The following is a 24,961-nucleotide window of genomic DNA, read 5'->3' on the forward strand; positions in this document are numbered from 1 at the left end:
AGGGCCTCTCAAGAGTCTTCTCCAACACCACAGTTCAAAAGCATCAATTCTTCGGTGCTCAGCTTTCTTCACAGTCCAACTCTCACATCCATACATGACCACTAGAAAAACCATAGCCTCGACTAGATGGACCTTTGTTGGCAAAGTAATGTCTCTGTTTTTGAATATGCTGTCTAGGTTGGTCATAACTTTTCTTCCAAAGAGTAAGTGTCTTTTAATTTCATGGCTGGAATCACCATCTGCAGTGATTTGGAGCCCAAAAAAAATAAAGTCAGCCACTGTTTCCACTGTTTCCCCATCTATTTCCCATGAACTGATGGGACCAGATGCCATGATCTTAGTTTTCTGAATGTTGAGCTTTAAGCCAGCTTTTTCACTCTCCGCTTTCACTTGCATCAGGAGGCTCTTTAGTTCATCTTCTGCCATAAGGGTGGTGTCATCTGCATATCTGAGGTGACTGATATTTCTCCCAGCAATCTTGATTCTAGCTTGTGCTTCTTCCAGCCCAGCGTTTCTCATGATGTACTCTGCACATAATTAAATGAGCAGGGTGACAATATACAGCCTTGACATACTCCTTTTGCTATTTGGAACCAGTCTGTTGTTCCATGTCCAGTTCTAACTGTTGCTTCCTGACTTGCATATAGGTTTCTCAAGAGGCAGGTCAGGTGGTCTGGTATTCCTATCTCTTTTAGAATTTTCCACAGTTTATTGTGATCCACACAGTCAAAGGCTTTGGCATAATCAATAAAGCAGAAATAGATGTTTTTCTGGAACTCTCTTGGTTTTTCCATGAGCCAGCAGATGTTGGCAATTTGATCTCTGGTTCCTCTGCCTTTTCTAAAACCAGCTTGAACATCAGGAAATTCACGGTTCATGTATTGCTGAAGCCTGGTTTGGAGAATTCTGAGCATTACTTTACTAGCATGTGAGATGAGTGCAATTGTGCGGTAGTTTGAGCATTCTTTGGCATTACTTTTCTTTGGGATTGGAATGAAAACTGACCTTTTCTGGTCCTGTGGCCACTGCTGAGTTTTCCAAATTTGCTGGCATATTGAGTGCAGCACTTTCACAGCATCATCTTTCAGGATTTGAAATAGCTCAACTGGAATTCCATCACCTCCACTAGCTTTGTTCATAGTGATGCTTTCTAAGGCCCACTTGACTTCACATGCCAGGATGTCTGGCTGTAGGTGAGTGCTCACACCATCGTGATTATCTGGGTCGTGAAGATCTGTTTTGTACAGTTCTTCTGTGTATTCTTGCCACCTCTTCTTAATATCTTCTGCTTTGGTTAGGTCCCTACCATTTCTGTCCTTTATTGTGCCCATCTTTGCATGAAATGTTCCCTTGGTATCTCTAATTTTCTCTCTAATCAACTCTACTCCAATATAAAATAAGTTTAAAAATTAAAAATAAAATAAAAATTGTATTAAAAAAGAAGAATATTTATAATAGAGCTATTCATAGTTTCCCCAAACTGAAAACAGTCCAGCTGTTCATCATTAGAAGAACAGATAAACAGAATGTGTTATATTTATTATAAGGGAATATTATTCAGCAATAAAAAGAAATGAACCACTGATACTGCAATATGGATGAATATAAAAAACATGAATCTGAGTGAAAAAAGGCTAACATCAAAAGTACATATTTTTATCCATCTGGGTGCAATCAGGAGAGTGAAAAATCACACAGTGATTTTATAGAGAAGGCACAATATAGAGAATTATCAACTATAACAGAGGATGGAGTAACAAGAGGGTAGCTGTTAAGAAGTAAGAAAAACTGTAAAGAATGTAGAAACAGCAGATATAAGAGCAGTTACTATCCTTAAACCTGAGATAGTGAGCCCCAGGAGGAACCTCCTCACTCAGCCATCCCAGCTAAATGAATGGCAAAGTCATTGTGCTGGTTGAACTTATTGGAAATCTATTCTCTTTGGGGCCAGGGAATACTATTAAAGGGGTGATGTCTCACTGGGGGCACTCTGTTGCCAGTTTCTCAAGTTGGGGGTGGGGGTGGATGCCTAGGAAAGCTGCTACTGTGCACAGCAGGAGCTGGGACTTGGAGAAGCCATAAGCACTGCTGGAACCTGATGCTGGAAAAACTGCTTGAGATGCAGGAGCTGGATGCTGAAGAAACTGTGAATGCTTGCAGGAACCTGCCACGTGAGCACACTGAAACCAGGGAGGAAGAAAAGGCTTTTCTCCTCCTGCAGTGTCTCTCCTGTGCCCTTAATTAATAAAGCTTGATGGTGTGCCAGCTGTCGAAAGAGAAAATTTTAAGGGCCATTATCTGTTTTCACAGAGTGGCAAAATGGGTGAATTTGAAGCTGAGAGGCAATAAATTGTAAATATAGTAGATATGCCATGATATAGTCTCAATGTTGTTCTATTTATTTGAAGTTTTAAAAGAGAGGAATCTAGTTTATGCTGGAGAAAATACTAGAACAGTAAGTTACCTCTGGGAGGTTAGAGGAGGGTAAGAACAGGGACTGAGTGGAAAAGCAAGAAGAAGCTTTTTGGAGTAGTGGTGATGTTCCACTTCTTGAGCATAGTCTAGGTTAACCTGGTATATGCATCTGTCAAAACTCAAGATTCGTGTATTTGTATATAAATTTACCTATAGAGGGAAGAATGTCAATAAAAGTCGACATATGCATAGTGAAGTATTTAGTAGAGAAGTGTATTGATTATTGCAATTTACTTTGAAATGCACCAATAAATAACATGGATTGATAAATGGATAGATAGATATGTGATAACAAGAATAGTCAACCATTCATGGTAGGACCTAGGAAACATCTAGATCTGTGGGATAATGGTGCTCAGTGTAATATTATTTCAGATTTTCTGTATGGGAAGTACTTCAGAATTAGATGCTGGAAGTAAAAGATTACCTTAGCTGTTGAGGGAGAATGGATTTCAGGGGAACAAGAGTAGAAGTGGGCAGATTGTTGAGGATGCAATTACAGTGGTGCAATAAGAGATGATGATAGTCTAAATTGGAATGGTGGCAGTGGAGATGGGGGAGAAGTCATAAAAGCCAAAAGAAGAAGATGTTTTAATAGGGAAGGAATAGCTGAGCTGAATGCAGCCCAGAGAGCAAAAGAAGTTAATGATGAATATAGCCATTGGAATATGAAGGATATTGATGGCAACATGAGCAGTGTCTGAGATGTGTACAGCAAAATACACTAAAAACAAATTTTTAAAAAACAAAAAAGATTAGGTGAAAAAATATTCTTCTTAGAGACAGATGGAGAAGGCAATGCAACCCACTCTAGTACTCTCGCCTGGAAAACTCCACGGGCAGAGGAGCCTGGTAGGGTGCAGTCCATGGGGTTGCTACGAGTTGGACATGACTGAGCAACTTCACTTTCACTTTTCACTTTCATGCATTGGAGAAGGAAATGGCAACCCACTCCAGTGTTCTTGCCTGGAGAATCCCAGGGATGGAGGAACCTGGTGGGCTGCCATCTATGGGGTCGCACAGAGTCAGACATGACTGAAGTGACTTAGCAGCAGTAGCAGCAGACACAGACACAAAAATGCACAAAGAAACTACCTATATCATGAAAAACACTGCCATAATTCAATAAAAGAAGACAGCCTAATGGGAAAAAATGGGCAAAAAATATGCTATAGAAATTCTTTGCAGAAGAAATGTGATGTTCAGTCGCACTCATAATTATTGAATTGTCAATAAACAATGAGATAATATATTTTCTCCTTAGATTGTAAAATATTTGATACTTCATAACATTCAGAATATGCAAGAATACTGTCATACTTTGTGGGTATCCAAGACATTTTGAAAGAAATCTAGTGTTATCTATAAAAATAAAATCACTTATACCTGTTTTCCATTAATTTTACTTCTAAGAAAATGTTATGCAGACACACATAAGTGTGTAAGGTTATATCTTATTCACCAAATAAAACACTAATTGAAATTGGATTCCAATTTTGGAGATATTAAAATATGAAAATAATTACACTCTATAATTGATGACCTAGAGAATTTTAAAGACATTCATTTTAGCATTGTTTATAAAGTTAAAATTGATTAATAATACTGAATTTTAAGTTGCCATTAAAAGACCAAAGATGTAGTGTACTGACGTGGAAGTGTGGCCACTGTTGTTAAATGAAAAAATGAATTTGCAAAGAATGTTTTGTTTTATTTCTATAAGAAAAAAAATATATAGCTTCATTTATATATATATATATATATATATATATATATATATATATATATATAGAGAGAGAGAGAGAGAGAGAGAGAGAGAGAGAGAGCTTCATTTAAAAAAATGCCAGTAGGATAAATGCCAAAATGTGGCAAACTTTTGAGAGTGAGATTGGCATACTTCATACTTATATGTATTTTTCTTTTTAAAACAAAGATCACATTATTTTTTTGCAAAACCAAATATCTCTTAATATTTTAGCCAGAACAACCTAATTTGAATGAAGTTATCTACTTGGGAATGAAATAGTAAAAGGGTAACATCTACCTTAGCATTTGGGAATTAAATTGATTATTTCATGGTCAGTGACAAGGCTTGTAAAACTTTGGGTTTTGTTTCTAAATCTAGATCCAAATGAATACAGTTATAATCTGGAAACTGTAGAATTTATAAAAGTGGGAATTGGATGATAGAAATACTGTGGCGATGAAGGGGAGAAGTAGGGATATTATTTAAAGGTGGAAAGGTAGAATTTGGAGGATGCACGGATATTTTGTCCAAAATTCAACATGGATACAATCATCATCCTGAAATTCAGGAAACAGAAGCCTTGAGTTATGGGAAATGGGACTATTTGCAGGGATTTAGCTGTCAAATTTCTTATGTCCATGGGCCTAGAGGAGTACCCAGCAAAGACAGCTGCAGTCATGCAGTTGGCAGCTACAGCTGACACTGAGAGGGGTGGATCAACAGATCAGCACAGGCCAAGGCAGCTGCCTCAGTATTCACATTTTAAAATAATTGTTTAAAAAAGACACTGCTATAACAATTTTCAAGTATAAATAACTATGCCATCTTAATATATGCTAGATACTAACATTTTCGTTAGCACGGATGATTAAGCTACTGTGAAATGGAATATAATCTCTATAAGCTATAAGTTATTTAAGCTGTAAAAGTCCATTATTTCATATAGGTCAATATTCCCTCTACAAGTTGTTTTCTTGCAACCACTTTGGAAACTTAGGCATTGTAGAAATAGAGATTAAAATACCTTACTAACTCTAGTCTTTGAAGTCACTACTTCTAAGTCCGAATGACTAAATACATGGAAAACCATGTGAGCACAAAGAGCCAAAGCTAGAAAAGAGGATTTCAAAAGTATAGTGACAAACCAAGGGAAAAAACATTTTCAAGACATTTGAGGAAATATAAATGTGAAAAGATATTGATCACTAAGATATTTTGATACTGTTAATTTTGTTAGATGCGATAATGATACTGTGTTTATATTATAAAACATTAATAAGCTAAATGTTGGTAATGTATACTCAAGCAGTTATGAGTGAACTGTTAGATTTGTGTCTTACTTTAAAATGCTTAAACAAAAGATACAGATGAAGTTAATATGGCAAGAAAAAAAAAGTGTTAAGGTGATAAGTCAGTTCAGTTCAGTTCAGTCGCTCAGTTGCGTCCAACTCTTTGTGACTCCATGAACCACAGCATGCCAGGCCTCTCTGTCCATCACCAACAACTGGAGTCCACCCAAACCCATGTCCATTGAGTTGGTGATGCCATCCAACCATCTCATCCTCTGTTGTCCCCTTCTCCTCTTGCCGTCAATCTTTCCCAGCATCAGGGTCTTTTCAAATGAGTCAGCTCTTCACATCAGGTGGCCAAAGTATTGGAGTTTCAGCTTCAGCATCAGACCTACCAATGAACACCCAGGACTGAGCTCCTTTAGGATGGACTGGTTGGATCTCCTTGCAGTCCCAGGGACTCTCAAGAGTCTTCTCCAACACCACAGTTCAAAAGCATCAATTCTTTGGCACTCAGCTTTCTTTATAGTCCAACTCTCACATCCATACATGACCACTGGAAAAACCACAGCCTTGACTAGATGGACCTTTGTTGACAAAGTAATGTCTCTGCTTTTGAATATGCTGTCTAGGTTGGTCATAACTTTCCTTCCAAGGAGTAAGCGTCTTTTAATTTCATGGCTGCAGTCACCATCTGCAGTGATTTTGGAGCCCAGAAAAATAAAGTCAGCCACTGTCTCCACTGTTTCCCCATCTATTTGCCATGAAGTGATGGGACCAGATGCCATCCATGATCTTCGTTTTCTGAATGTTGAGCTTTAAGCCAACTTTTTCATTCTCCTCTTTCACTTTCATCAAGAGGCTCTTTAGTTCTTCACTTTCTGTCATAAGGGTAGTGTCATCTGCATATCTGAGGTTATTGATATTTCTTCCAGCAATCTTGACTCCAGCTTGTGTTTCTTCCAGCTCAGCGTTTCTCATGATGTACTCTGCATAGAAGTTAAATGAGCAGGGTAACAATATACAGCCTTGACGTACTCCTTTTCCTATTTGGAACCAGTCTGTTGTTCCATGTCCAGTTCCAACTGTTGCTTCCTGACCTGCATACAGGTTTCTCAGGAGGCAGGTCAGGTGGTCTGGTATTCCCATCTCTTTCAGAATTTTCCAGTTTATTGTGATCCACATAGTCAAAGGCTTTGGCATAGCCAATAAAGCAGAAATAGTTGTTTTTCTGGAACTCTCTTGCTTTTTTGAGAATCCAGAGGAGTTTGGCAATTTGATCTCTGGTTCCTGAGTATATGAGGATATATATTTAAACTTTATAAATGTTTAACTACGAACAGCTAAAATAAAACTCAGAAAAGGGGAAAAAAGCAACAGATAAGTGAACTATTGGATAAGCAAAATTATCTGATCCTCAGGATGGTAGGGGTTTCCCTGGTGGCTCTCCGTAAAGAATCTGCCTGCAATTCAGGAGATCTGGGTTTGATCTCTGGGTTGGGAAGATCCCCTGGAGAAGGGACCGGCTACCCATTCCAGTATTCTGGCTTAGAGAATGCCATGGACAGAGGAGCCTGACAGGCTATAGTCCATTGGGTTGCAAAGAGTTGGACACAACTGAGCAACTTCCACTTTCACATGCAGTGGTAGACAGTATTCCAGCCAAGAACACCCCTCATTGCAGAAAGCATAGTTTGAGACCTGTATCTTAGTTTAGGTTCTGTCTGGTTCTGTCCACTTACCCTCTTCAGGGAGCTTCAGTTTATTATCTAGGAACTGAAGGGATTAAATTAGTTCACTGTTTTGTCCTTTCCAGTTCTGAGAAGCTCTACAACACAGGGCATAAACTCAAACACCTACCGGTGCCAAGTAGGTAATCCAAATGAGTTAATTGACGTGTTTGCCATTCTAGATTTCCTTTTTCGAGATTAGGAAGCAATACAAGTTTTTGTGCTGAGTTAAAGATTTTACACATGTTAACAAATGAAAATGTAAAGAAAATAAAGGTGTAGGAACTCTGCGCTGCAGGTCAGCCGCCTCTGCGCAGTTCACGTCTTGCGGCTGGCTAAGACTGTAAGCTGGAAAACCAGAAGTTAAATCAGACGAGGATCAAAACATCCAGCAATGTTTCCAGGGAGTTAATTCTGCTTCAAAATCCCTGTCTACTTCAGTCTACCGAGATTTCACCTTCTAATGAAACTCAAACGCCACTTGAACATTCTTTTCGTCAGCTTTCATCTGCCGCCTGGAGCAGTGCGGATCTGTGCCTTGCGGCCCCCGGGAGACCGCAGGCGCCGGATTTTACAGCCCCCGGGACCGCAGATGGGGGTTATCCCGAGCTGCACGTTGAAGGACTGTTATGCCGGCACCTGGCAACCCCAAGGAACCTCTGCTGCTACTGCTGCTGCTAAGTCGCTTCAGTCGTGTCCGACTCTGCGACCCCGTAGACGGCAGCCCACAAGCTTGCCCCGTCCCTGGGATTCTCCAGGCGAGAACAGTGGAGTGGGTTGCCATTTCCTTCTCCAATGCATGAAAGTGAAAAGTGAAAGTGAAGTAGCTCAGTCGTGTCCGACTCTTATCGACCCCATGGACTGCGGCCCACCAGACTCCTCCGGCCATGGGATTTTCCAGGCAAGAGTGCTAGAGTGGGGTGCCATTGACTTCTCCGAAGGAACCTCTGGAAGAGTAAATTGATTCTCTTCCCTGGGTGCTCAAGAAGAAAAAGTTTCCCTGGATTCAGGGAGTGTTCTCGACCGGAAGTTTTGCCTCAGGACCTGAGCGCTTCCGGTTTGGTAACTAAGGGCGCGAAACGGTTGCTAGAGCTCGGGTAGCAACTACTCCGGAGCTTTGCGAGTTCCTGGGGTTGCCTCAGGTGCCGCTCACGGGTGAAATGAGAAGGTGGCTCGTTCTTCTGCACTTTTTCTGAGGTCCCCTATCTATTTGTCATCATGAGTAGTGAATTCCTGGCGGAGCTGCGCTGGGAGGATGGGTTCGCTATCCCGGTGGCGAACGAGGAGAACAAGACACTGGAAGAGCAGGTAAGGATCAGGTGAAGAAGGCAAGGTGGGGCGGGCGAGGGGAGAGGGGGGCTCTGGGGGGACTTTTTTGGTTGGCAGAAATACCCAAACTTTTATTTCTCTCGTTCCTTCCCTAATGCCATCTTTTCTTGGTTTACCTTTTCGGTACCATCTCTTTGCTCACCTGCTAGCCCTTTTCGGTACTTGCTAAGCGTTGATATCAGTCAATCCAATTGAAACGATAATTGGTATACAAGAGAATAAAGTCTGAATCTTTACTCCCTCCTCTTCCACTTCTTGCACTCATTTGCAACCTCCTGAGTAGTAGAGGGGAAAAGCGCCAGCGTTTTCCTGCCTCAGAATTAAGCGCGGTTTGCAAAGTGACTTTTGAGATTTGCGTAGCAACAGTTATTTGCGGATGTTTGTAAACGAAACACGTATGGTTGACTTTTCTTTTTGAGTTTCTTCCTATGATATTTGAAATGACTCGAGGAAATGTTTTCAAGAGGGATGTTCTAGTAAGTATGTTCAGTGTGCAGTTTACAGCTTTTCAAAGTGAGACTAAGTTGTCATAGAACAGTATAAATATTTTACGTTGCAAGGAGTATTTGGGGGATTCCCTGGTGGCTCAGCGGTAAAGAATTCGCCTGCCAATGGAGGAGAGGCGGTTCCATCCCTGGATCCAGAAGATCCCCTGGAGAAGCAATAATAGCAACCCACTCCAGTATTCTTGTCTGAGAAATCCTTCCGTGGACAGAGAAGCCTGGTGGGTGTAGTTCTTGCGGGTCGCAAAGAGTCCGACAGGACTGTGACTAAACAACAACAAAGGAGTATTTTAACCAGCTTGCAACCAAAGCATGGCAGTTGTTAAAAACTGTAACCAGCTCAGGAAACTTTTAAAGACCTTGAGTCTAATGCTCCATCACATGACAATGTGTTGTGTGGAAGAGTCCAAGAAGAACCTATGATGCTTACACTGCTTTAGAGAATGGAAGACAAGGTCTTCTCTCCTCTGAGAAATGAAAATGAAAGTCCTCCGCTCTGCTTCTTGAAAATATATTTTTAAAAATATTCTTACTTATTTACTTATATCTAATTAGATGGTTTTAGATTTTGCTTTTTAAGTGAAGAACTACATTGGGAAATATAAGAGATCTAGCACTGAATACTGAGGAATAATAATGTTAATAAGTATCCAGTCCTGGGTTCAGATCCTGTATATCAGCGTTGAGTCAGTTTCTTCTTCTTACATAAACTGGAGATAAGTAAAACAATCATTTCACAAGGTTGTTATACTGCTCTAAGGACATTAATATAGGTTAAGTTCCATTAAAATGTTCGTTTTGGGTATTATTGCCATAATATGTCTTACAGGATTTTATATACTTATTCCTTGAATTAGCTATTTTAAAAAATATTGAAGAACAATTAAAGAATAATGAGGACCATAATCACATCACCTAATAAACTCTGATATTAAAAAAGCAACTCTTGAAAGTTTCAAATATTCAAACAGAAGAGAAGGGTATAAAATAAAAAATACAAGATATTCTCTCCCCAAAATACTCACTGTTAACCATATATATGACTATCATGGCTTTAAACAAATATCCTAGACATCATGATCTACAGGTATATAGACAAAAAAGACAGGAATATTATAAAAATTAGATCCTATTACATGTGCTATTTTTAGCATAGAAATTTAATTTTACTTGTGTTTAAGAGGAGAAGATGAAAGAAATTATTGACTATCAGTGAATGTTACTTGGTTATAAGAGATAGTGGTTGTGAAAAAATTTCTGTAACCTTAAGAAAAACTAAATAAGAAAAATGAAATGGTTAAATTAAGTGTTTCTAAAAAAATTCTTTGCTTCATTTGTAGACAGTATGAGTTGACTCCCTGATCTTTCATTTTGCATCTTTGAAATGAAGAGATTAGCCCTCCTACCCTTTCTGCTACCTTCTTTTCACCATTAAAAATAGTGGTTTTATTATTTTTATATTATCAAGGTTTATTTTATATGCATTCTATTCAATGCTCTTAATTTACTATAAGTGTTTAGTCTTAATTTTATATTTAATATGATTTAATGGTCTTTTATACAGCTACTTTACTAAGTTGATCTTATTTTGAAATTTTCACTTTTGATTCATCTTTTGACTGGTTGGATACTTTTCATGTATGGTTGTTTCAAGAAGGGCCCACAGTACTGTGCTTTGCCAGTCTGGTTCCTTGCACTGCCTGCTTTAACTTTATATTCCTTAAATCATAGTATCGGATCATCAAGATACTTTCTCTCTGCCTTACTACTTCCTCCTGGAATCCTGTGTTTCCCAAAGTGGACTGTTTTTCTGAAAGCCTATTTCCCAACTGTTAACCTGTGAATTCACTTTATTCTTTTACTTGGTTGATGGTCTATTTCCTACATATATATCTTCTTTTTTTCTTGAGACATTCCCTTATTTTGATGAACTACTTTCTTGTGTCTCCCTAAGAAGTGTCTATGTGAGGTAAACACTCTGAATCTGAAAATATTTTTATCTTCACATTTGATGATAATTTGGCTGGATTAAAAAATCTAGATTAAAAATACAATTTCCACAGAATTTATCAAGAATTTTGCCCTATTGTCTTTCAAGCAGTGTTGATGGTGAATAATCTTACATTAAAATGATTTCCAGTTCTTATTTTTTTAAATTGATTTCCATTTCTTTGTAGGTTACTTTTTCATTCTCTGGAAGCTTTTAGAGTTTTGTTTCATCTTTATATAGCAGCTTTAATTTTGGCAACTATATCAATCATATTTAAAATTTTCAGGTTATGTGCTTGTTGCTTTTTTGTGTCACATGGTCTTGTTTTAGGAGTATATTATCAATTACAATCTGAGTGTGTATGTATGTGTGTGTCTTTAGTTCTTGTCTTTTTTGTCCCGAATTATCTGTTTTCTTTGGAATCTTTTTATCTTGATGTCCCATACATTATGTAAGTTTTCAATAAGTAGCTGGTGATCCTTGCATATCCTTTTATATTTAAGAAAGAGGCAGTCAAATGTTGTTTGGGAGCTCTATGGGGAAGGAATTATCAAGTTGTGGAGAATTAATCATTATGCTTTAATTTAAAAAGCAGATTCTTTTGCTTTGGGTTAATTATGCAGTGATAAAAGTCATAATTGACAAAGAAAATAAAAGTGATAAAGTACCAAACAACACAACAGCCAAATACATAAAAGTAAAAGCTATTATAAATGCTAGTAGACCTTGACAAAAATATGCAGTGAGGTACTTCAATATCTGGACTTCCCAGGTGGAGCAGAGGTAAAGAATCTGCCTGCCAGTGCAGGAGACACAAGAAACCCAGATTTGATCCCTGGGTTGGGAAGATCCCCGGAGTAGAAAATAAAAACATGTTCTAGTATTCTTGCTGGAAAAATTCCGTGGACAATGGAGACTGGTGTGCTACAGTCCATGTGGTCACAAAGAGTGGGACATGACTGAGTGACTGAATGCATGCGCACACACACACACACACACACACACACACACACACACACACAGAGCAAAAATAAAGATATGCAATATATGAATAATACAACAAAAGTAAAAACAAAGAGAACATACATCCTTTAAGTATATGTTCATAAAGCACTTACAAAGGTAGATTGTGTACTAGACCAGAGCAAAAACCTAAAAATGAATGATTAACCTTAAATACAGTATGCTAAGTGAAATAAGCTGGACACATAAGGTCAAATACTTGATATGATTTGGTAAGGTATGATTACCAAAGGTATGATTCCACCTATATGAGGTAACTTAGGGTAGTCAAATTCATAGGCATAAAGTAGAATGGTGTTTTCCAGGGGCTGGAGATAAGGAGGATGTGGGATTAGTATTTAATGGATTCAGAATTTCAGTTTGGAAGCATGAAACATTTTTGGAAATGGATGCTAGTGATGGTTGTACAATGTGTGGATATACATAATGCCATTGTATTTAATATACACTGAAAAATGTTTAAAATGGTAAATTTTATGCTATATGTATTTACAATAATTAAAAATGAATGATAATTTTATAGGTCACATTTTCTGATCATAAGCCAACAGAATTAATAATAAACAGTTTAAAAGATTACTCTCCATTATTATGGACTGAATGTTTGTGTTCCTTTCCCAGTAATTTATATGCTGAAGCCCTAACTCCCAATGTGATAGTCTTTAGAGGTGGGGTCTTTGGGAGGCAGTTAGGTTTAGATGTGGTCTAGATGGGGTGGGGACTGGGATTAGTGTTCTTATAAAAAGAGGAAGGAAACCTGGAAAAGGTTGATCCTCATGCCAGCCACCAAAGGGTAGTATCGAAGAATCTGCTAACCATCGGACAATTGCACTCATCTCTCATGCTAGTAAGGTCATGCTTAAAATCTTACATGCTGGGCTTCAGCATTATGCAAACCAAGAACTTTCAGATTTCCAAGTTGGGTTTAGAAAAGGAAGAGGAACTAGAAATCAAATTGCCAACATTTGCTGGATTATAGAGAAAGCAAGGGAATTTCAGAAAAACATCTATCTCTATTTCATTGACCGTGCTAAAGCCTTTGACTGTTTGGATCATGACAAACTGTGGAAAGCTCTTAGAGAGATGGGAATACCAGACCATCTTACCTACTTCTTGAGGAATCTGTATGTGGGTCAAGAAGCAACAGTTAGAACCCTGTAGGGAACAACTGATTGGTTCAAGATTGAGAAAGGAGTACAACAGGGCGGTCTGCTGTCACCTGTTTGTTTAACCTATACGCTGAGCATATCATGAGAAATGCTGGGCTGGGTGAATTACAAACTGAAATCAAGATAAGCAGGACCTCAACAACCTCAGATACGTGCTAATGACAGAAAGAAAAGAGGAACTAAAGAGCCTCTTGATGAGGGTGAAGGAGGAGAGTGATAAGCTTGTTTAAGACTAAATATTAAAAAAAAACTAAGATCATGGCATCTGGCCCCATTACTGCATGGCAAATAGAGGGGGGGAAATGTGGAAGTAGGGACAGATTTCCTCTTGCTGGGCTCCAAAATCACTGCAGATGGTGACTGCAGCCATGAAATCAGAAGACGTTTGCTTTTTGGCAGAAAAGCAATGACAAACCTAGACAGTGTGTTGAAAAACAGACATTACTCTGCCAACAAAGGTCTGTATAGTCAAGGCTATGGTCTTTCCAGTTGTCACATATGGTTGTGAGAGCTGGACCATAAAGAAGGCAGAATGGATCATAGAGGATCCTGCTGTGATTTATGTCAGAGAGTGTTTTGCCTATGTTCTCCTCTAGGAGTTTTATAGTTTCTGGTCTTACATTTAGATCTTTAATCCATTTTGAGTTTATTTTTGTGTGTGGTGTTAGAAAGTGATCTAGTTTCATTCTTTTACAAGTGGGGACATGGAAACAACCTAGATGTCCATCAGCAGATGAATGGATAAGAAAACTGTGGTACATATACACAATGGAGTATTACTCAGCCATTAAAAAGAATAAATTTGAATCAGTTCTAATGAGATGGATGAAACTAGAGCCGATTATACAGAGTGAAGTAAGCCAGAAAGAAAAACACCAATACAGTATACTGACACATATATATGGAATTTAGAAAGATGGTAATGATGACCCTGTTTGCGAGACAGCAAAAGAGACACAGATGTACAGAACGGACTTTTAGACTCTGAGGGAGAGGGAGAGGGAGAGGGTGGGATGATTTGGGAGAATGGCATTGAAACATGTTTACTATCATGTGAGAAACGAAGTGCCAGTCTATGTTTGATACAGGATACAGGATGCTTGGGGCTGGTGCATGGGGATGATCCAGAGGGATGATATGGGGTGGGAGGTGGGAGGGGGATTCAGGATTGGGAGCTCGTATACACCCATGGTGGATTCATGTCAATGTGTGGCAAAACCAAAACAGTATTGTAAAGTAAAGTAAAAATAAAATTATAAAAAAAACCTCAAAAAAAAAAAAAAAGAAGGCAGAATGCCAAAGAATTGATACTTTCAAACTGTGGTACTGGAGAAAACTCTTATATGTCCCTTAGACTGAAGGAGATTAAACCAGTCAATCTTAAGGGAGATCAACCTTGAATATTCACTGGAAGGACTGTTGCTGAAGCTGAAGCTCCAGTATTTTGGTCATCTCATGTGAACGGACAACTCATAGGAAAAGTCCCTATTGCTGGGAAAGATTGAGAGCAGAAGGAGAAGAGGGTATCAGAGCGTGAAATGACAGGATGGCATCACCGATGCAATGAATATGAGTTTGGGCAAACTCCAGGAGATGAAGAGGGACAGGGAAGCCTGGTGTGCTGCAGTTCATGGAGTTGCAAACAGTTGGACACGACTGGATGACTGAACAACCAGAAGAGTAAGAGAGACTGTGGTCTTTAGAGGTAGGGCCTTTGGGAGTTCTAGACTGGGGGGCTCCAATACTTTGGTCACCTGATGCAAAGAGCCAGTTCATTGGAAAAGACCCTGATGCCCTGATGCTGGGAAAGATTGAGGGCAGGAGGAGAAGGGGACGACAGAGAATGAGATGGTTGGATGGCATCATCAACTCAATGGACTTGAGTTTGAGCAAGCTCTGGGAGATAGTGAAGGACAGGGAAGCCTGACATGCTGCAGTCCATGGGGTTGCAAAGAGTTGGTCATAACTGAGCCACTGAACAAGGACAACAAGATATAGGGGAGAGGGGGTTGCACTGGGATTAGTGCTCTTGTAAGAAGAGGAAGAGAGACCAGGGCTCTTTCTGTCATGTGAGGGCACAGTGAGAAGGCAGTCATTTGCAAGTCAGGAAGAAAAATTTCACTGAAACCAAATTGACTGGCGCTTTGATCTTGGACCTCCTAGCCTCCATAATTGAGAGAAATAAACTTCCATTGTTTTAGCCACCCAGTCTATGATTTTTTGTTATGGCAGTCTGAGCTAAGATAGACATCTTAAATGCTTAGGCAAGTTTCTCAGAAATATATTCTGAATTGTTGTTGTTGTTCAGTCACCCAGTCATGTCCAACTCTTTGTCCCCCCTTGGAGTGTAGCACACCAAGCTTCCCTGCCCCTCAGCATCTGGATAGCTTTATATTAAAGAGACATTGAAAGGGGAAAAAAATCACCTTTTAGAAAACAGTAAAAGGAGACTACTTCGTACCCACACCCATATGTTCTCATTCGTGTCCAGCTCTTTGGACTTCATAGACTGTAGCTCACCAGGCTCCTCTGTCCATGGAATGAAAAACAGCAAAAATCTTACAGAAAACTTGTAGCTTTAAATTCCTTTATATTTAAATCAGTGTCTTAGCTTGGGTTGCTTTACTGAAATAACATAGACTCAATAAAAAACAGACATTTATTTCTCAAAATTTTGAAGGCTAGAAGTCAAGATCAGGGTGCCATATTGGGTGAATATATTGGGTGAGAGCCCTCTTCCTGCCCTGTAGATGGCTGCCTTCTGGCTCTGTTCTCACATGGCTAAGACTGAGTGAGCTCTGGACTCTCTTACTCTTCTTCAGTTCAGTTCTGTCACTCAGTCATGTCTGACTCTTTGCGACCCCATGAATCGCAGCACACCAGGCCTCCCTGTCCATCACCAACTCCCAGAGTTCACTCAAACTCATGTCCATCAAGTCGGTGATGCCATCCAGCCATCTCAACCTCTGTCGTCCCTTTTCCTCCTGCCCCCAATCCTTCCCAGCATCAGAGTCTTTTCCAATGAGTCAACTCTTCGCATGAGGTGGCCAAAGTATTTGAGTTTCAGCTTTAACATCAGTCCTTCCAATGAATACCCAGGACTGATCTCCTTTAGAATGGACTGGTTGGATCTCCTTGCAGTCCAAGGGACTCTCAAGAGTCTTCTCCAACACCACAGTTCAAAAGCATCAATTCTTCGGCGCTCAGCCTTCTTCACAGTCCAACTCTCACATCCATACATGACCACAGGAATAACCATACCCTTGACTAGACAGACCTTAGTCGGCAAAGTAATGTCTCTGCTTTTCAATATACTATCTAGGTTGGTCATAACTTTCCTTCCAAGGAGTAAGCATCTTTTAATTTCATGGCTGCAGTCACCATCTGCAGTGATTTTGGAGCCCCACAAAAATAAAGTCAGCCACTGTCTCCACTGTTTCCCCATCTATTTCTCATGAAGTGATGGGGCCGGATGCCATGATCTTAGTTTTCTGAATGTTGAGTTTTAAGCCAACATTTTCATTCTCCTCTTTCACTTGTGTCAAGAGGCTCTTTAATTCCTCTTCACTTTCTGCCATAATGGTGGTGTCATCTGCATATCTGAGGTGATTGATATTTCTCCCGGCAATCTTGATTCCAGCTTGTGCTTCATCCAGCCCAGTGTTTCTCATGATGTACTCTGCATAGAAGTTAAATAAGCAGGGTGACAATATACAGCCTTGACGTACTCCTTTTCCTATTTGGAACCAGTCTGTTGTTCCATGTCCAGTTCCAACTGTTGCTTCCTGACCTGCATACAGATTTCTCAAGAGGCAGGTCAGGTGGTCTGGTATTCCCATCTCTTTCAGAATTTCCGCAGTTTATTGTGATCTACACAGTCAAAGGCTTTGGCATAGTCAATAAAGCAGAAATAGTTGTTTTTCTGGAACTCTCTTGCTTTTTTGATGATCCAGCGGATGTTGGCAATTTGATCTCTGGTTCCTCTGCCTTTTCTAAACCAGCTTGAACATCTGGAAGTTCATGGTTCAGATATTATGGTGCTAATTTTCCCCACAGTTATCTCTAAATCACAACACTATTTTATAACATTTAAAAGATCAGTAGATTTTAGAAATTCAAATGGATATTGAAAGAAGCAAAGTAAATGAAAATTTAATTTTCTTTTGATTTTATATTTTTTAATATGGTAAAAACTTAGTAGGACTTTGGTTGATCATAGCATTTATTATTTACAGTTATCAAAGCTGCAAGATGAAAGGTCAACCATGCAAGATCAGCTACGTGACTATGAAGATCGAATTAATGCTATGACTTCTCACTTCAAAAATGTTAAGCAAGAGTTCTTGTTTACCCAGGTAAAATACTGTTTGAAATTTACATTGATTGTATCATGTGTAGTCATGGAACATTTCACATTGCATTTACATCTGTGATTTGATTTTAGAGATATAATAATAAGGTTTCACATAACTAAATGATTATGAATGTAATCATTAAACCTGAAAGTAGGTAGAAAAAAAGGTTTTTAGGAACTCTACTGCCACCAAATTCAAGGAACAATTAATTCATCAGGAGATATCATCATTCAGACAGTCTGATATAATATTAGGCAGCTGATTATATGAGAAGGGTGCAGTGACAGCAGTGCAGAGAAATGATGGCCTAAGTGGAAATAGATCTAATAAAACATTCTAATAGAGTTTCTGTCTACTTTAAAAATTTTCAGCACAACTTCCTGGAGTGATTTTGAGAGGAGGCAAACTGTCAACACACTTCAATAGCCCTAAGGACACCACAATATTTTAGCATAGTTTAAGGACTGAATTTTATAATAACAATCCTGAGATAATAGAAAAGTTAATTTATGCTCAGGAAGTTAAGGTGACTAGGGACAGTACAATGCATTTTAGAAATATTAGTACAAACAATAAAAATTAAAACAGAGTAATTAATTAAGTAAGCATCTGTTTTATGGACAGTCTGTTCATGTGAAGAATCTCTTTCCCTGATGATGCCCAGAAAATCCAAAAGCACTGTAAATCAGTATTGGAGACTTTACTAGCTTCTCTCAAACTTTTTTTTTTTTAAGTACAAATATGTAAAAAAAAAAAAAAGTACAAATATGTAATTCTTAAAACTGAACAAGTCATGTTTCTAATACCAGTTTATAATTAATATAGATAAGTAACTATTTCATGGGTTTTTACAAGTCTCATTAGAAAGCTATAAATTTAATGAACTTTTAAAAACAATCCCAAGATTTTGGAATCCTGATGTGATTTAGTAGTTAATAAACAGTTTAGGATAACATCTTTTCCTCAAGTTATATACCACTGAGTTGGGGATTTTAGAAGCAGAGATCTTTAGGTGTATTTCATTACAGTCAAACTTCAAGTAGGCTAATAGAGATGAAAGACAATAAACTTCCTTCAACACTAACAGCCTTAATAATGTAAAAACAATACCACTGTTGATAACTTTGAAGTCCTACAGGATCAGTAGGCAACAAATACAATTTTATTAAGTAAAACTTAACACAAAGGCATCATTGTATGTTAACATACTCTAAGGCATATTTATAACCATCACTGTTTACATATTATTTTAAAATTATTTCTCTTTATTGGATATGTGGTCAATTCTTATAAGCATACCATTTCCTAAGTATTTTAATATTAATTTAATTTCTTAGTTTTAAATAAATGAATTTTCTCTTTTAAAGTCTCAGTAGATAAACTTTGGTTTTCAACAGTTTCCCTAGACCAAAACTGAAAACTGCTGACATTTTTTCCTAGCACATTCCATGAACTGTCTTTCTCACAACTAGTAAGCAGCACTGCCTACACTGAGTCACAAAATCTAATGTGCAAGTTTCAGGGAAGTGGAATTAATAGTAGGTCATATAAACATTTTGTGGGAACTTTGTTATTTTCTGTCTAGTTTTTTTTTTCCCTCCTCCCCCACTCCTGTGTCCATAGGTCTGTTCTCTCTCTCTGTTTCTCCATCACTGCCCTGAATATAAATTCATCAGTACCATCTTTTTAGATTCCATGTATATATATCAGTGTATGATATTTGTATTTCTCTTTCTGACCTACTTCACTCTGTTTAATAGGCTCTAGGCTCATCCACTTAATTATAACGGAATCAAATGCATTCCTTTTTATGGCTGAGCAGTATTCCATTGTGTATATGTACTACAACTTCCTATCCATTCATCTGTTGATGGACATCTAGGTTGCTTCCATGTTCAGGCTGTTGTAAATAGTGCTTAAAGGAACATTAGGGTACATGTGTCTTTTTCAATTTTGGTTTCCTCAGGGTATATGCCTAAGAGTGGGATTGCTGGGTCATATGGTGGTTTTATTCCTAGCTTTTTAAGGAATCTCCATACTATCTTCCATAGTGGCTGTATCCCACCAGCAATGCAAGTGGGCTTCCTTTTCTCTACACCCTCTCCAGCATTTATTGTTTGTAGACTTTTTGATGATGGCCATTCTGACTGGTGTGAGGTAGTATCTCATTATAGTTTTGATTTGCATTTCTCTAATAATGAATGATGTTGAGCATATCTTTTATTGTGTTTATTAGCCATCTATATGTCTTCTTTAGAGAAATGTCTTTTTTAGATATTTTCCCTACTTTTCAATTGGGCTGTTTGTTTTTCTGGTGTTGAGTTGTGTGAGCTGCTTGTATATTTTGGGAATTAATTACTCATCAGTTGTTTAATTTGCTATTATTTTCTCCCATTTTGAGGGTTGTCTTTTTACCTTGTTTGTAGTTTCCTTTGCTGTGCAAAAGCTTTTAAGTTTAATTAGGTCCCACTTGGTTTTTTTTGTTGTTTGTTTTTATTTCATTACTCCAAGAGGTGGGTCATAGAAGATCTTGCTTTGATTTATATCATTGAGTGTTCTACCTATGCTTTCCTCTAAGAGTTTTATAGTTTCTGATCTTACATTTAGGTCTTTAACCCGTTTTGAGTTTATCTTTGTATGGCATTAGGAAGTGCTCTCATTTCATTCCTTTACACGTAACTGTCCAATTTTCCCAGCACCACTTATTGAAAAGGCTATCTTTGCTCCATTGTATATTCTTGCCTCCTTTGTCAAAAATAAGGTATCGATAGGTACCTGGGTTTATCTCTGGGTTCTCTGTCTTGTTTCATTGGTCTATATTTCTGTTTTTGTGCCAGTACCATACTGTTTTGATGACTGTAGCTTTCTAACATATATAGTCTAAAGTCAGGAAGGTTGATTCCTCCAGCTCCATTCTTCTTTCTCAAGACTGCTTTGGCTGTTTGGGGTCTTTTGTGTTTCCATATGAATTGTGAAAAATGCCATTGGTAGTTTGATAGGGATTGCATTGAATCTGTAAATTGCATTTGGTAGTATCGTCATTTTCACAATATCGATTATTCCTACCCAGGAACATGGAATGTCTCTTTTAAAGTCTCAGTAAACTTGGTTTCCAACAGCTTCCCTAGACCAAAACTGAAATCTGCTGAAAACATTTTTTTCCTTGCACATTCAATGAGCTGTCTTTCATTCTCACAACTAGTAAGCAGCACTGCCTACACTGAATCACAAAATCTAATGTGCAGGTTTCAGAGAAGTGGAATTAATAATAGGTCATCTAAGCATTTTGTGGGAACTTTGTTATTTTTTGTCTAGTTTTAGTGTTATTTTATAATTTTAAAATGTAAAAAGTCTTTCTCTTTTGTATGTTATTCTGTAGTCTCTTTGCAAAGCCAGGGATCATGAGATTGAAAGTGAAGAACATTTTAAGATGATTGCTGAAAGAGAACTGGGACGAGTGAAGGATGAAATTCAACGCCTGGAAAATGAGATATCTTCAATACGGGGAAAAAAAAATGATAAGGAAGTATGTGTTGAACTGTTACCTAAAATTTTGTGCAATTGCTCCTTCTTCCTTCACCAAATAAATGTTGATTTATTTTTTTTCTGTATGGGAAAGACATTTAGTTTCCTGACATTTACTTATGTTGTTTTTTGGACAATGAAAGTCACATGGAGCTGTGATTTAAATCAACAATGATAGAATATTACATTTATTTTCTCAGTGTTCACTTACCAAATAGTCATTGAGCCTTAAAATATGTGAGGTACCCTGCTGTCTGCCTATTACACCATACTAGGCATAATTTATTTATAAGTGCTACATTTTAAAAATCTACATTTAAAAAGTCACTTATAATTTTGAATTTCATTTTTCAGTCAGAATTTTTACCCTTCATATTATCAACCTGTGACTCTAATATTAAAGTACTATAACCTGTTTTTCTCTTTTCCTTAGCTTTTAGTTGCTTGGTTGGGAGTGCTTTCCAAATTCAATTCTTCTCTTTACATATGTATATACTTATGGAAATATATTTGTATATATGGAAATATATATATATTCTTATACATATATAATAAATATAATATTAAACATAAACATATATACATACAATAAGTATATACACATATATATAAATATATATACATCTGGGTCTCGTGCATTGCAGGCATATTCTTTACCATCTGAGCCACCAGGGAATCCTATATATACACATACATACCTATTTTATCATGTTAATTTGTATTTGTTTGTGTATTGATCTGTTTTCTTTTATGAATCTAAATTTGTTAAATACATTGAAAAATATTTTATCTCCTTAATTACTATATTCGTTTTAATTAAATGTGCTTCCAAAATTTCTATATAATAGACCTTTTAGAGACAGCAATCTGATTGGAAATGGGGCTGAAGAGAACTTGTCTTGTGCTTGAGTTAGCATATGAGGCACATTATTTTTATTATAATTTCATATCTGCTTAGGTAGTTTTGGTAGAGTGACTAATGAGATTGCTCTAGGGGAGATACCCTAATGTCTTTTTAAGTAAACTTTGACTCAACTATTGTTCTCAATTTGATAATCACTTCCCTCTATTTCAGAACTAAAGAATTGAAATACAGTATGATAGTTATATAATTAAATATGATATGTTGTATACATCTGGAGACCGGGGACAGAGACAAGATTTCTTTCTTCCTTTTAAATATGTAATGTTATGTTTTATTTTAGTTTGCATAGTAAATAATGTTTTGTTATTTCTCCCTGTTCCCTCTCTTTGGAAATTAGAATTCCATATTTAAAACTACTCAAAAATTGGATGGTTTGAAATGTCAAATGAACTGGGACCAGCAAGCATTGGAGGCCTGGCTGGAAGAATCAGCTCATAAAGATAGTGATGCTCTCACTCTTCAGAAGTATGCTCAGCAAGATGATAATAAGATTAGGGTGAGATGTTATACATTGTAGTGTTAGATTTTCTCTGAATCTATAGTAAAGCAACCTGTAATTTAAATTGGACTTATAATTTTAAAGTAGTGCTTAAACATTTTGGGTCTAATAAAGCCAATTATTCTCTCTCTAGAGAAATGAATGTACTCTAATACTCACACAATCTTGATGCAACTTTTATAGCTCCTCTAAAGCCCTTTGACCATTTAAGGATCTTTGAACTCCAGGTTAAGAATCCTGATTGAGAAGGTTTCTCAAAAGCATTTCAGAAAATAAAGTTTTGTACTAGAACTATGTATTAATATTTTAACTTATTTTGCTTAATAGTTTGAATATTACAGATAATTTTTGCTGATTTGAGACTATAGTGCTATTGATTATTTAATATATTATAATATATTAAATAAAATAATAATTATTATAACCACTACTTAAAAATCTACTTGTGATTAAATCTGGTGATATATTAGTATCATGAAACATTCTGTTTTCTAACAAGTTAAAACTGCATGCATTAGTTACAGTAACCTTAAATGAAAATTTATTGTTAAATATTTTTTTCTAACTCATTTAAAAAAGTATTAAAAGTCTTTTTAGAAACAATTGGGTTTCCATTGAAGTTAGAAGATAAAGAATATATATATTATTTCGAGTTATTTTAGATGTCAAATGAATATGTGTCTTATAATATGTATAATATGTATATGTATCAGTTCAGTTCAGTCACTCAGTTGTGTCCAACTCTTTGCATATGTATAATATAATATTAATGTGGGATATGCTGTCTAACAGCTTTTATATTAGTAAAATGATAATTATGAATATTTTTGTATGTAACTACATTCTAGGCCCTGACCCTGCAATTAGAAAGACTGACTGTGGAATGTAATCAGAGAAGAAAGGCACTTGACAATGAATTTGCAGAGACTCTAAGTGTACAGGTTGGTTTAGTAAAGATTTTTATTTCTTAATTGTCAAAATGATGTTCACAAAAGCACTGAAATATTATTTGGTCTTCATTTTACAGTTAGAATTGGATAAAGCTGCCCAAGATTTTCAAAAGATTCATAATGAAAGGCAAAAACTCATTCTACAGTGGGAGAGCACAATAGAACAGATGCAGAAGAGAGATAAAGACATCGATAACTGTGCTGTGGTAAAGTGGTTGTTTGGTTCTTTCAACGTTCAGCTGTATTTATCTCTTTTTGTATTTAACTCATTCATTTCAAATTAAATCACACTATTATTTGAAAGTCACTTTTGTAGCATGATCCAATAGTTTGGGTAAATGTTTTCTAAAGCTGGTTCTATATCTATTTGGAAATGTGATTTTATGAAGGTTATTTACTTATGGTATATAATGCCAAAGACTGAGTTCTAATATCTCTGAAATGTGAAACAAGAGAAAATCAACAGACAACTTTATTGCAGCAAAGCCAATGCCTTGACTCATATATACGTGGTTGTCCACGATGCCTTGGATTTAACATGTGTGCTGTTTCTGTGTGAATCAAAAGGTGTAGGGAAATGAGCCTCATGGGTAGCCAAGAAAGAAGGATGGAGAGGCAGGAAAGAAACCTTGACTGCAATAGATTGTCCCTTTGGAAACTGAGTTACCATTCAGAATGGGGTAAAAGTTCTGAAGGGGAGGAACACCATGCTGATTAAACACGGGTCTAGTGTTATCTTCTGCTCCTTTCAGAGGTAATTTAGGAAAACTTTTTGGGGAAGTCATTAAAGAGTGAAATAGTGGTGAGTGAAAATGGGAAGATTAGGGAAGTTGGGGAGGGAGAAGGAATTGAGGAGGAAAGAAGGCGCATAGGAAATGTGCGAACTTCCATTCTGAATATACTCCATGGAAAGGCATTTGGCAAGCAATTCAGGTCACTGGAAGTTTGGAATTCTGATATCTGGATGTGGTTTACTTGTTATGTGTAACTTATATGAAAATGTTATTTCTGTATTTTAAATTTCTGTGATTAATCATTTTATCAACAAAATGGCTTATGTCTCCTTAGAGGGGAGTTGGAAGAATCAGTCTTAACTATGAGTTCCTCTTACTTCTTGCTACTAATGTTGGTTTCTCTTTCTTGCTTTATACTGGTTTCAAACATCACGTCCTGACTGCTTCCTCTGTGTAGATCACATCTAAGACTAAGATCTAAGACTGCAAATCCATAATCTGAATGCTCATACAGTCCTGTAGCTGAAGTTACTCAGCCTGCTGATTTGGTGGAATCCACAGCCTACAGCTCTCTGGTTACATCCTCAGTGATTCTTTATTCACAGGGTGACATCTCCTGGCTATATGTATTGAAAAAGACTAGGAAAGGTGCTCAGAAGTGGTTCCATAGGTAGTGGGATGCCTCTAAGTGTTTAACAACTAGCTCTTGATTTGTGAT

The 24,961-nt window shown here is 37.3% G+C and overlaps 1 protein-coding gene across 1 annotated transcript in view; it reads left to right on the forward strand.

Moving 5' to 3' along the window:
* Window positions 1-8,459: 8,459 nt before the first annotated feature.
* Window positions 8,460-24,961, forward strand: part of CCDC39 (coiled-coil domain 39 molecular ruler complex subunit) — a 54,702-nt gene continuing 38,200 nt past the window's right edge. The window contains exons 1-6 of the mRNA XM_068984689.1: window positions 8,460-8,549; window positions 17,491-17,610; window positions 20,990-21,136; window positions 22,398-22,556; window positions 23,408-23,500; window positions 23,587-23,715. Of these exons, the coding sequence (XP_068840790.1) occupies window positions 8,460-8,549; window positions 17,491-17,610; window positions 20,990-21,136; window positions 22,398-22,556; window positions 23,408-23,500; window positions 23,587-23,715 (738 nt within the window). The remainder of the gene's footprint in view (window positions 8,550-17,490; window positions 17,611-20,989; window positions 21,137-22,397; window positions 22,557-23,407; window positions 23,501-23,586; window positions 23,716-24,961) is intronic.

The sequence above is a fragment of the Capricornis sumatraensis genome, chromosome 1, assembly GCF_032405125.1.
Source record: "Capricornis sumatraensis isolate serow.1 chromosome 1, serow.2, whole genome shotgun sequence".
Classification (NCBI taxonomy): Eukaryota; Metazoa; Chordata; class Mammalia; order Artiodactyla; family Bovidae; genus Capricornis; species Capricornis sumatraensis.